Source organism: Hyposmocoma kahamanoa, unplaced genomic scaffold (genome assembly GCF_003589595.1).
Source record: "Hyposmocoma kahamanoa isolate Upper Pololo Valley unplaced genomic scaffold, ASM358959v1 88, whole genome shotgun sequence".
Taxonomy (NCBI): Eukaryota; Metazoa; Arthropoda; class Insecta; order Lepidoptera; family Cosmopterigidae; genus Hyposmocoma; species Hyposmocoma kahamanoa.
Window position 1 is genome coordinate 16186029 of NW_020654466.1, and position 14261 is coordinate 16200289.

At 35.6% G+C, this 14261-nt stretch overlaps 1 protein-coding gene across 4 annotated transcripts in view; it reads right to left on the reverse strand.

Annotated features, from left to right (window-relative positions):
* LOC113235568 (calcium-binding protein E63-1) overlaps positions 1-13790 on the reverse strand; it is a 41590-nt gene extending 27800 nt beyond the window's left edge. The window contains exons 1-2 of one of the 4 annotated variants that reach the window (XM_026471304.1): positions 13634-13788; positions 2567-2599 (exon numbers count right to left, since the gene is read on the reverse strand). In XM_026471304.1, the coding sequence (XP_026327089.1) occupies positions 2567-2599; positions 13634-13735 (135 nt within the window). In that variant the 5' untranslated portion in view covers positions 13736-13788. Of the gene's footprint in view, positions 1-2566; positions 2600-13068; positions 13585-13633 lie in introns of those variants that run through there. The other 3 variants (XM_026471306.1, XM_026471307.1, XM_026471305.1) reach the window with 3 other exon arrangements.
* Positions 13791-14261: the final 471 nt, after the last annotated feature.

Genomic DNA, 14261 nt, shown 5'->3' on the forward strand with positions numbered 1-14261 from the left:
TGTGTGTGTGTGTGTGTGTGTGTGTGTGTGTGTGTGTGTGTGTGTGTACGAGTATATAACAAAAAGCCTTAGCTTTAACAGTGAAAGAACAGCCTTAGCTTTAACAGTGAAAGAACATAGTACCGAAAATCTATGAAGGCATGTGAAATCCCTAACCCCTTGTGCCAGAATGGTGAACATGACCTAATTAAACCCTTGACCAACAGATTATATGGGGCAATGATGCTGACGCTCCGACCACAAGATAGTGTAAATTAGATTTATTAATCTTCACGAATTAAAAGTCGTACTTTGTCTGTAATGCTGCTTTTTATGTATCAGACACCTGCTAATTGTACGCTCCACAATATTTACCTATTGATGAATGCTATAAACACATTACGTGATTTGTGCAACGTAAAATTGTTAAGTATTTTGTATACTTCCTGTTTAGTTACAGCACAAGGCGAAAAGTTGCAAACAGTCTCTGTCCATCACATAGTTAATGTCAGGGCTACTAGCGGATATAACAAGATTCTAACCAGTGGCGTCGGGGCATATTTCCACTATTACAAAAGCTGTGCGTCGCCATCGTTGTGTTGTTCTGAATGTTGTTTATTCAAATAGTGCTTTTAAGTAAAAACTAATAACATTGACTAGTTAGGGCTCGGCCCTGCTCGCCACCGCCATTGCTGTGTATTATATTTTTTTAATAAGAGTTTATTCACGGCCCGAGTCTATGATGCCGACAATACTGCTGCGGTACGTTCCTTACGTAGGTAGTACCACCGACTTATCGATTTATCAGTTGGTCGATTAATCAAGACAACATTATCACAGCGCCAGCCTGCACTGAATACAGAAATTAGTAAAAATAACATTGAGATCTAAAGCGTTCTTACTTTTCCGTACAACATTACATTTTGCGTCGTATTCACCAGGTCTGGCATACCTTGTGGATACCTCGAAACATACATCACATATTTAACGTGGCTCCGTTGGTAAAACTGAGGGAGAGCGGTCTCAGACGGATTCCTTACATTGCTTGCGTGGAGGTCACACGGTGAACAGAGTGATATTTTGAATCAAAGGAATTGTTGTAGGAAAATTGCAAATGAATATTCACTTGTACACTTGCCGACAAAAATATTTACACTTAGTCCGAGCATTTGCCATCGCTACATTATGACCACACAAAAAATGTTTTCAAATCTACACCAATCACAAGAAGCAATTCCGCTTAAATATTTCAAAATAATCCAAGTGTTTTCGTTATTTTCATATTATTTTCCTGTTTGTTACAAATTTTTTGACTATCTGTTAACGTAATTATTTGTTGAGAGGAAAGCAATTTTAAGCAGCCATTCTTTTAAAATCTCTTCGGAAAAATAATTTTCCGCCTTTGTTAATGAGAAATGAAAAAGAAATGAGATATAAAAAATGAAGGTAGTGAGTAATCATGTTGAGGTATATGCAATATACATAAAACATGCTTTATAAGTGCAATGGGCAACATATTTTTTCTATATTTTATCGACCCAACAAATTTTAAAATGATCCATGTGTATGTATGACTATGGTAACAACATTTAACATATCGACTCCTCCTACGTAATCTACCGTAAGCCACAAAACTAGGTAATTTTTTTCATAAATCACTTCATTTTTTAGTAGGTGTTATATATTTAGCAGTAAATTTACAAAGTATGAAAACTAATGCGTATATATCAAATTCCATATATTTCATTCTTTTCAATATACTTATAAAACTTTCCACTGTAAAATCTTCAAATTTGACGCACATACTCATAGAACCGCTGCAATGGCGCCACTGTTAACTAATTTAACCGACCTCAAAAAGGAGCAGGTTTTAAATTCGACTGTATGTTTTTCCTTTTTTTTATATGTATACTACGCCATAACTCATTTGGTCATTGATCACTCACTCACAACGATAAGGCATTTGTACACTGATTTTAATGAATCTCGGTTTTTGTTGGAAAGAGGGTACCTTGGTAGTGGTCCCTTTTATTTTCATGCAATATTTAGGAGCACAGCACATCGCACACTATGCCTGTTATGTTCATTATTGTTCGTTACGTAATTATTTATTTAAGTTTTTCATTCGTATTATTTGTTGACTAGTATGTAATCTAATGAGGCATGTTCTGCTTTCCATTTTGTTTTAAGGTTAATATTGTAGTCGCAAGTTTATGTATTTTAGTTGTATAGTGTGTGTACGTACTGTGCTTTTATACGGAATAAATGATTTCTAGTCGATTTTAAGCGCAGCTGCAGCGCCATTGCGCCACCCGCGTGTCACCTTTGCATACTAGATATTACAAAATACAAAATGTTAAATCACTCTACAAATGCAAAGTACAAAAGTTTTGGCGCGGCTGTCACGCCTCTGCAGCGCTTCTGCAAGCGTCTAATTTAAAAAGGCCCTTATGATTCTTTACATTTTTTCTTTACATTTTCTTATGATTCAGGAGGGATCGATATGTGGTGGAGATATTTTTTTTGAGGGTAGATACGCAATTTTGCCACCATGCACATGTATGTCTTAATGTTCAGATCATCTTACCTTTCTCCTTGTCCTCGATGTGGTAGCCATGCCCTGGAAATGAAAAATATTATTTGGAAACTGTATGAAAGATGTCACACAAAGGAAATAATGATTTTACATTAGCGACAGCATTTAATGAAAACATAAAACTAAGAACAAAGTTAATATTGATTTTATTGAGTATCATGTTTTACTACCATGATTTTCATTTATTTTTTGTGTGATTTTGTGTGTCCTCCACTACTTTGTTATAATTATTAATACAAAAGAACGATCTGACACGACACGAATGTATATAAACGTAATATAAACGTGTGTATAATGATTATTAGGTTCGAGTCTTGTCAGAGCGAAGGACGTTTTCTAACCGACTGTATTATTTTATTTCGTGTGTATGTTACTCGATTTCTATGATTCTTTTTTTGTTGGAAAGGAGATATCTCAATAGTCCTCAGTTGTCCCATTCATATTTATAATAATAATAACAACCCACACACCCATAGCCCCGCACTAGGGAAACCCTGTATCGCGGGTGCTATGGATACACACATATGTAGACAACCACAAATTACAACTCACGAGAGAAATAAATGTAGGTCATACAAAATTTCTCCTGACCCGGGAATCGAACCCGGGACCTGGTATGGTATTATATGGTATAATGGTAACCGTTTGGCCACTGAGGCAGTTGGAATTATTATTAATAGAATAGTATTTAATATAATAATAATAATAATCCGTAAATGCGTTTCAAACCAGCTAACAAGCCGAGAAGAATAATGCAAATAATTATAATAATAACGCACACATAGCCCCGAACTAGGAAATCCGTATGTCGCGGGTGCCATGGACACACACATAGACAACCACATTTTTTTTAAATTTGAAGAATATATTCCACCTGGGTGTCAAATTAGGGTATGAATACGGTTTATTGGATTTCGCTCACTCTCCGTTGACCGATTTCGATAAAACATGGCAAATAAATGTAATTCCACTAACTTTTGAGGTCGGTTTTTGTTATAAGAAAGATATTGTGTACGATCTTACAAAGATTAATAATTATAAAAACAAAGTTTTCTCTTTAGGAGCTCAAAAATAACATATAACATCACTCTTACAGGCTGTAGTCACTCTTTGGAATATGAAAGTGAAATGAAAATGCATTTTATGTTGAAACGGATGAGTCTGACTGACATGCTTAGTGTCACACCTGTGTTTCTCTCAACGAGTCAGGCAAGATAATATTTTTATATTTTTTTTTATAATACCAAGTAACAGGATAGACAAGCCGTGTACCTGGTGGTAAGCGACACGCCTATCCATAAAAAGTTTCTGTGCACTCAGAGCTTTAAGTTGCAAGGACCTTAGGGCACTGCCACTGCGCCCATCTCCCGGAGACATAAGTTGACTAGTTCCATATGCCTGTAATTTCACCAGCACCCCTTACTGGTCAAAACTGGAACGCACTGGATTTGGATCCGAAAAAACGATTTCATTTCCTATATGAGTTTATTTACATGCAACACATTAATACATCTGCCATTAATATTAGTATTAAGAGTGCGTCGTCTCATGTGATGTTCATGATCATACAAAAATCTTTATTGACAGTTTTCATTTTTATGGCAAAAGTTATTGCACAATGAATTCAGTTTTAGGTGGTGCAGTCGATGCCCAAGATTCCTGACCCCCTAATTGACCATTTGATTCTGAGTATATAAGTGTTAAACAACCTGTAACATGTGAACTGTAAAATTCAATGTGAATGACGTTTTAAGAAACTATTTAAGTCATTTTGATATTTAACTTATACTTTCTTAAATACTTATAGAAAACAAATTTCAACCGCGAAGCTGGAAAAAAAATTCCTGTAACACTTTTCGGCTCTCAAAACCAAAAGGTCGTCTAGGTGGTCAGGTATTTCAGGACATCGACTGTACAATAGTTACATTTACAACTAAATTCAGAAACAGTGACAATTAATTCACCTTTTCATAAAAGAATCAAATAGAAAATAAAAAGGTACCCACCTAACAAATCAAGCATGAAAAAGTCCATAAACTTAAATAAAGTAAAAACTTTGAACTTAAATATCTTCTTTTACACATTGTAAAAGTTCCCTTTCATTTGAGTTAATTTTAATGGGTACTTATCAACTCTTAAGTACTTAATGTTAAATTCAAAAAAAGTTGCTTTGGAACACTCTTTGTGCTGTGTGTGTGTTTGTTTTATATATTCAGGAAGTTTTACAGCAGCTTAGCGGCGAACAACAGATATTCAATTGCAATTGCCATACAAGCATTTGTCAATAAAAATCATAGATTATATATACAGTTCGAAAATAGCAAAGTCAATAAAAAAATATTAGAACTTTAGCTTTTAGCGTGCGGCTACGAACAAGATACAGTAGAACAGGGAATATTTTTAGGCTTTTGAAATGTGGTGTAGGAGGTGGATGGAAAGATTTAACCCGGCAGGAAGTGACCAATGAGATATCAACAAGAGTGGGGGAAAGGAGAAATATCTTGAAAACAATTCAAAAACGACGATGAAGTACCTATAATAAACCACCTTCTACATGATAACTTTATTAAAACCACAACGAAGGAAAAGTGTGTAGTAGCCTAGCCTTGGGAAGTAAGAATATAGAAGGCTCGGTTCACATAATTTATTGTAAAAAGAGGAAAAGAAGGCCCAAAATACCTTCTAAAATAGTATAAACAACGTGAAGTTTGGAAATAAATTAATGGTGATTGATGATTTATGGGCACGTCTACTCGTTTCCAGTATTTTGAAGGGAGTGACAACAGTTTCATCAAACGTAACAATAGTGAAGGAACAGGACTTCGAGAACAATTCAAAAATAAGTGCTGTAACCAGAAAAAAGAAAAAGAGGATGATAAAAATGTGAGAGGACGATGAAGAAGGTCACCATCGTCACAAATGAAAGACAAGGGTGTACGTGAACGACCGAGAATACGTTACTTTATTCAATTCAAAGTCTGGGCCCCGTTGTATAGAATGTCAAGCTACGTAGGGGGCATAACGGCGTTTACTATGCCAACACAACACGACTCTAGTAGAAACTTATCATTCTGTTTTTCTCTTTTTTCAATGAACCTTCGTGGTGTAAAAAAACTACAGGACCTACTATTACATTACATACAAAAACCGTATTTCAAAAAGAAGTTACAAGTAAAATTGAGGAATTATAACTTTTTAATTCTGAACTCCAGTTCCGAATTAAAAAATTCTACTCCACAGCTTCGTAGCAAAACCGTACTATTCGCGAGCAATAGACAAGTGAAACTATAATTGTAAGTCAATGAGTGAAACTAAGAAAATGAGCTCCAGATTTTACCTAAAGAGCTCCATATTGTTAACAAAATCAACCTCTTTTGATTGAAAAATTGATCTCCCTTTAATCTAAATAAATGATTTCTGCGTGCATGTAGCACGAAATAATTTATTTAGATTTCTGTGTTCTGAGTGCATTTAAGTTTTCATACAAAATTATTTTCATCTTTTCCCAGATAATTCTATTCAAAGACGACTTTGACGACGCGAGCAATAGACGACTTTGACAATTAATTTTTAGTGAGCACCTAGTCAACGTCTTCTACAAAAGAGATTAATTGTCAGGTTAGTTTTCTCTACCTAATTTTGGTGACAATTTTTATCATTACAATATATTTTATTATAATATTTTGAAACAAAATTCCTAAAATGATATAATAAAAGAAAACTTGAGCCTTACTCTAATGGAACAATAAAAATTAACGCCTACTATTTCGTGGGAGTTTCATACATGTTTCATAAACGATCATAGGCGACATGAACAAAAAAATCCGTGGAAACGTAGACGTTTTGCCAATGATATGTGACGCGATCTAATTGGCGAAATCACACAATGAAGACGACAATTAGCATTTAAAAATTACGATTTTAATTTGGAAGTTCCTGAATTTTTGCGAACTACGTAAATAATTTATTTTACTTTTATACGTAAATAAATAAATAAAATATGTCAAAAGTCTAGCGACTTGCTCCGTTTCAAATGTGACTTGTCCGCCAGACCGTAACAATTTTGATCTAAGCTCTACTTCTCAAGGTTTCATATTTTTAATATGATGTTTTTGATACTTGTTTTCATACTTTTGTTGTATTTAATCCACGATTCGTAAAATGTACGGGAGATCACAATAAAGTTATTCCTGTAGAAAAATCTTACGCGTGTCATGCAGACACACGTGAGGCGCACTATAAGTTTCCGGAATGAATAAGAAAAAAATACTATAAATGGTCAGAAATATAAATAAATATATAAATAATATATATAATAAATAAATAATAATAATGAATAATATGAAATGAATAATAATAAGAAATGAATTTATTGTTTCTCAAAATATTCTCCGTTAGCGTTAACACTCCTTTTCATACGAATGAACCAAAACATTTATGCCATATTTATTTATGCATATTTGGAAACATTTATGCCACTCCTCCGTGACTATCTCTGAAACATATTTTTCATACTCTTCGACAGCCTCTTCAGATGATGAAAATCGTTGACCGCGTAACTGGTTCTTAATTTTTGGAAATAAATAAAAGTCACAAGGTGCCAGGTCGGGACTGTACGCGGGATGGCTCTTAAGGTCAACGTTGTTCATCTTCAAAAACTCATTTGTCTATCTGGCCGTGTGAGAACTGGCATTATCGTGGTGTAAGATGATACGTCGTTTACGGTTATTTTTACGGAGTTTGTCAATAACGTCTGGCAAACAAATGGTCGTGTACCAATCACTATTCACAGTACAACGATTATCCAAAGCAACAGCAGCCACGTGCTCAGTTTTATTAAAAAAAAGAAGCAATCATCCGCTTAGAGGCACTTTGCACGCGCGCCACTTTGGTTGGTTTCGCCTCATCTCGAAAGACCCATACGCTCGATTGCTGCTTTGTTTTGGGATCGTAACTATAAATCCATGTTCCGTCATCTGTTACTATATCCCACACCTAATTTGATGCCCTTTCGTTGAATCTGGTAAGCATGGCATTGCACCAAGTGACGCGATTTGTTTTATGAACCTCAGTCAAATTGTGTGAGATCCACCGTGAGCACAGCTTTTTCACACAAAATTCCAAATGTTTGTGTAGTATTGATTGTATTTGACTCCTGCCTATACCTAAAGATGCCCGAATCTCATGGTATGTCACATGCCTGTCTGTTTTGTTCATAAGGCGCACAGCATCGATATTTTTATTGTTCACAGCAGTGGACGGGCCACTATCACGAAATTCGTCACTGAGATTCACACGACCGCGTTTGAATTCTGCAAACCATAATATACTACACTATAAATAGTCGTCTCGCTTGCTTTATCGCCAAAAGCAGTTTGAAGCCGAGAGAAGGTCCGCTGAGCTGTTCAATTACGCTACGCTTAAAGTCGTAGAAAATCATACTACGAAAATTTTCACGAATTAAATCCATGGTGATGTAGACAACCAATTTCTAAATTGACGCCACAATGTAAAAACAAGTGACAGTCAAATGAAACAGACTGTATTCTACAGCGAAAGGAAAGAGTTCCTTTTTCAAATGTTGTAATTACTTTTTAAATATTGTTTATGTAAGTGGCCAGTTCCGGAAACTTATAGTGCGCCCTATGTAAAAGGAAAACTTGAAAATTCCATATTTCAAAAAAGAACTTCCTTAGTTTGTTCAAAAGTGAAAATTTCTAAGTTTTATTCAAGCCTCGAGTGCGGAACCATCCGTTTTCGATCGCGTTTTCCTGGGAAACAGAAACGATCAGCGCCTTCCTTTAGCACCTTTCACAGAAATTGTTTATGTTAATGATTTCTCGATAGTTTAACACAGATTCGCACAGTTTATTAGAATGGTAGGTAAAACGAACTTGCGGTATTTTACTATATCATTATTCTAGTGACTGATATACCTCGTTTCTGAGAGTTGGCTTCCCTCCAAACCGCCACTGCTGGGTGAATGTGTTAAGCGTATGGAAGATTAAAATCTTGTGTTATTTTATTTTGTAAAATTAAATTATTTATATATTTTATCATTTGAAAATTTGAAGTTTCGTTTACAAAATGTTATCTTTAGTTATTTGAAATGCAAGCAAAGAAATTAAGTGACAAAATTGAAAAGGAAACGATGTATATTACTCGTATGCAAGCAATGCTATTCAGACTCACGTGACGCTTGAAACTCGACCACGCCTCACGCACGTTTCGGTAAATGCGGGAGAAGCGACAATGGGAACTCATCCCCAGTTCCGACTGTGTTCCGGCCCAGTTTCCACGACGTGTCCGTGTTTTGGTAACAAGAAGACGAAAACAGCAGTGTCCGACTTGTCGATTGTATCCTGTCTTCTATTTATAAATTACAAACTAAAGCGAACTACACGATATTCCGGGTAATGTTATCACTGCACACAGCTCATGTGAAACACGTAAATTATTTGTCTTCCGCCACAAATACGCTTGTTATTTTTTAAGAGGCGGCAACTTTGGATCCCGTTCAAAACTGTGCCTGAGTTTTTCAAGCGACACGTTCTGCAGTGACATGTGACATAAACAATACGCAATATTGTAGAAAGTTCGATACCCTCAAAATCAGCGTTATCGTACATTAGCAATGTTTGTATTGTGTTGTTCACGATGAATTATCATTTTTTGTTAGCGAGTGAGGTTTATATTTTTTGTTTTAAATAATTATTACGCATTGTCTACGAAATTAGAGTTTACAAATTCATGAATCACATAATCTAAATTCACGTGACGCAAAGTAGTAGTAGTTCGGCGGTAGTCGATAGGCTCTTAGGTAATTCCCAAAAATGCTTGCACGAGTTGAAGAAAGTTCTTTATTGCGATGGCATTAGTCACGCGAATAAGGAAACCAATTTCGTACTTAGCTACCCAAAATATAAACAAATAAATCAGTGTATGTAATATAACTGACTCTCTCATTATTACACTATCGTAGCAAGCATTTTTGGTCGATCAAGGCGACGAAACCTCTCGCCCAAAACTTCATCACTTTAAAGAGACACTAAATGAAACAAGAATATACAACTACAGTTACTGTCAACGAAGCAAGTCTTGAGATACAAATAAATTTGCTAAATGAGCATTTAAATTTGCGAGTGAACAGAACATTTGTTAAAATTCTTAACATATTAATATGTAAAAGATATATCTTTTTTGTAAATAGTTTGAAAATCGTTCCAAACGGGGAAAGAAAAGAGACATACACGCCACTGTTGGATACGGGAGCTTATCTGTATGTTAATCTGAAGTACCCACTTCTATGAATATGACGCGTAATGAATAGACGACCTTGGTGACCCAGCGGTTAGGATATTGGGCGGCAGGTGAGATGGTCCTGGGTTTGATTCTCGATCAGGCCAATTTGAGAAAACAAATTTTTTTTCATGGTTATTATAATAGTTATTCCATAGGTAATTTTGCGTGCTCTGGCAGTTGTAGTACAGGGAGAGGGCAATTTTCAGGTTAGATTTCGCTGTCTAATTTCAATGGCAATTTTTATTATTTTAATATTCTAGAATATTATCAAGTATTACTTATTCGAGTGTAGTATCCTGAAATATTATTTAATATTATACGACAATTTACTTGAGTACGTGAATAATAAAAATAGCCACCGAAATTAGGTAAAGAACTGCAAATTCGAACTACAAATATGTAATTTGTTGTGTATTTGTGCGTGTCTTGTTGTGATTAGAGAAAAGGGCAATGGCGAGGTGAATTGTTACGTTCGATTTCGGTCAACCCTCAGCGCGAAATCGATGGTAGGCACCTACCTATTCCTTGCAGTCTAGCTTTATGAGGATTGATTTTCACTGCACATAAAAAGGCTATTCAGGATATAACTTACGTAGATTGGAAGGTAAATAGACACTGTTTCAAATTATAACTTATTTTTAACTGATTTAGTTATTTTTCAATTTAGATTTTAGCTGCGTCTAGACGTATCAAACATTATATAGGCTGTCTTGGTGAAGTCCACTTGTAAAACAGTTTACAACTGGAATAGTTCAGAGGATTTTTTATAAAAATACACTTACCAATAAATGTACAGGGATCCATTTCTTTACTTTTTCCATTTTACTTGAATATTTTATCTCCCACACAATAGGTATCTGTATTGTCTATTGAATATCGAATAAACTATGTACATACTAACGTTATACTATAAGGGTTGGATGATGTTCTCGTGGTTGTTTGCTGTATTATTGTCAATATCTAACAGTGTTATCTATTCACTCATAACCGATGTAAAAGTCATTTTAAAATTAATATTAAGTAATTGTATGTATTAAAATTAATAGTTGGGATTTCGATTGTTACTTTAAAGATTTTAAATATTGTTCACTAGATGTTAATATTTACTAATTTAGTACTAACTTTGTATACTATATAATATATATAACTATGTATATGTGTATATATATATATATATATATATATAATATGTATAACTGTGGACTGCGGTACGTACTACCCATTTAAATTTACATACTCTAAAGTTATTGACTTTAGTCTGTATTGTACACTTGCATAAATAAATAAATACTTAACAAAATAAATTATCTAACGTTAACTATACTTATACCTATACTATGTTAGAAGTTAGAATAACATTATACAATGATAGATAAGAAAAGGTTACAATGTATCGTAATCGTAAAGGTTGTTAAAATACCTAAAACATGAAATTTTCTTCAAAATACTGGATTATTAAAATAATGGACATCACGCGAACAGTAATATTATTCATACGGGCTGTTTTCTTTGACTAATAAATGAAACTTTTGTTTTTGTTTTGTTACGAAGAATCTACACTTAGGTACATACTTGACTTAAGGCTACAACGTAACTGTTAATAATTATTTCCTTTATTGAAGATAATTTCTCTAACTCTGCATTGTGAACTTCGAGAAACAGTATAGTGTAAGTTATTCAGAGCTAACTAATACCTAAAGAATTTCCGAATGCATTAATCACAGAATAAAATACAACACATAAATGAATGCACCTATTTATGTTTACAAGAACAGGTACAATTTAACATTTAAAATAAAATTTAAGTTGAAAGTCACCTTTTCATTAACACTATGTTCCTGTGACTATGTATTTAAACTTCAAAAATAATATAACTAGTGTAAGTTATTCAGAGTTAACTAACACGAAAGACTAAAGAATTTCCGAATGCATTATTCACAGACAAAAGAACATCACTTATATTAATATACCTATTTATGTGAATAGATACAATTTAACAGTTGAATATGGTTGAATGTCACCTTTTCATTACACCGTGTTCCTCTGACTACGCATTTAAACTTCAATAATTAACATAGTGAAAATTATTTAGAGGTAACTAGCACGAAAGACTGAAAGGATTTCCGAATGCATAATTTACAGAATGTATCACATTAATTAATGTACCTATTTATGTTTACTTGAATAGGTACACTTTTGATGGTTGAATGTCACTTTTTCATTAACACCATGTAGATATCCGCCTTAAAAATTGTATTCTTTTAACTATGGTCTGCGTACGTTAGTTGACTGGCTTGTAAATCACACAATGTCATTGTTTGGAGCTCCAATTCAATCGATTGCCCAGCGCAAAGAAAAAGAAAACAAAGTTAGTCTAACGCTTTGTACCAACATTGCTTCTTTATTTCTTTATTATGAAAGAAAGCATACAAAGAATTCCAACCTTCGTGATTTCGAATGCCAATTTGAGGTCGTAAAAAGTTGGTTTTGCTTTACTAAATTGAAAACTACGAACTTGTGTTACGGTATATTATCGTATAATTTAGGCAGTAACAGCATTTACATCTATTAAATTTTATTTTATACCTAAGCCGATTACTTAAGTAATTAAGTTTAGAAATAGTTATTTTATACATATTCACTATATATATATATTCATCTATTTATCATTCAATTTCTACAGCTTCACCTGGGGATCACATTATTTGATTGAAGAGTTGAACTCAAATAACCATCCAGTCTAATTGATACACAGAGGGTACGTCGTAAGTATAGGTACGTAGTAATTCCAATTAATCCGTTCGAAATCTACGCCTACACCAGTAACGATGTTAATTAAGTTACATCACGTAAAGATTTGTACTTAGTAATTTGAAAAAGTAAATTTAACTTACTAATGCAAGCTCCATAGTCACCCAGTCACTAAAATGAGATTGTTATGATACTCAAATCCACTCACATTTAGAAATAAGAATTATGTTAATTACACGCACGTGATTACAGCTTTCATGAAAACAAATATTTAAATAAATACATGAAACACTCAAATGAGGAGGCGCGTGCTACGATCGACGGGGTAACAATCACTGGCGCGTATTGTTTACCTACCCGCTACCTGCGCCGGTATGCCACCACTGGAACCGGTGACGACGCAAATGGAAACTATGGAATGCAAGATAATGGTTTTGTACCTATCTCAACCGACGACTGGTGTCTTGAAGACTAACGATGACAGTGGGCACGCGTTGTTGACAAGGGGTGAGGAGCCTGCAACGCGCGACGCCGGTGCTGCCGGTATGGTGCCGGGTCGTGGTGGCGGGCTTACAGAGTCCGCACGAGTGGCGATGTCGCGTCTGGCCTTTGCTCATCAAGCGACGGCCAGTTTAATGCGCGGGTATTTCGGTAGATCACAGCCATCGGACAAATCACGGCCGTGCGACCCGGCGTGAACGAGCGTTCTAATTATAAACCTTGTTTATATTTTTTATTCCCTCTGAGATTTTTATTGTTAGTTTACGGACGAAGACGTTTGTGAGTAATTGAGGAGAGCTCACTCGTCGAACTCGAGGGCCACGTGCGTCTCGAAATAACAGCGGCGCGACATTCGATTTATCACTGATTACGGGGAATTTATCGAATCGGATAGCTAATAGCGGCGCCAGAATGGGTTTTGGACGGCGTCGAGGTCGTAAAGAACGGAGCTGAGAATGGCGTAGGCGTTCAGTGGTGGTGGTGGCGGCCGGTGGTCGTACGTACCGAGATAGTCTCCGAGATGGCGCTACAGAAGGCGCCGAAGCCGGACTGCGCGGGTGTCGCGCTGGTCGGGCTGTGCGGCGGACTCCCACTGGGCCGGTCCATGGCGCAAGTATCTAGTGGCCCGTGGCCCGGCGGTCGACGGAACACTGCCGCGCTCGCGCTCCGCTCGTTCCCTCGCGTTACATAAACCTATCTCGAGAGCACGACTTGCCCGCTGCCCGCTGCCCGCTCCCACCTGTCTGTTGTCGCTACGTTTTGGCATCACACGCTACCCACAACAATAACACTAAATAATTATAGACATGAGATATTTTAAGCGCACTCAACGCTGCATACCTATGCCTGATACTAATTTGAAATGGTCCGTCTTTACATAGAGTGTGATTTATGGTACTGTTTCTTATTAAAGAAGACACGAAAACGAGTTGCACCTACACCACACCCATTAAATGTTGTTTAAATTTTATGTCGTAGCACGAGTTGGCACCGAAAAGCGTTCAATTAAAAGCTTAAGGATAAGATTTATTGTCAACACTATGTTTCCGTGCGCTCATATTAAATTATCTCGTGACCTTTTACTATCTAATTTTATTATGAGTGGCTACTTACTCTGAAAACTCAAAGAAGT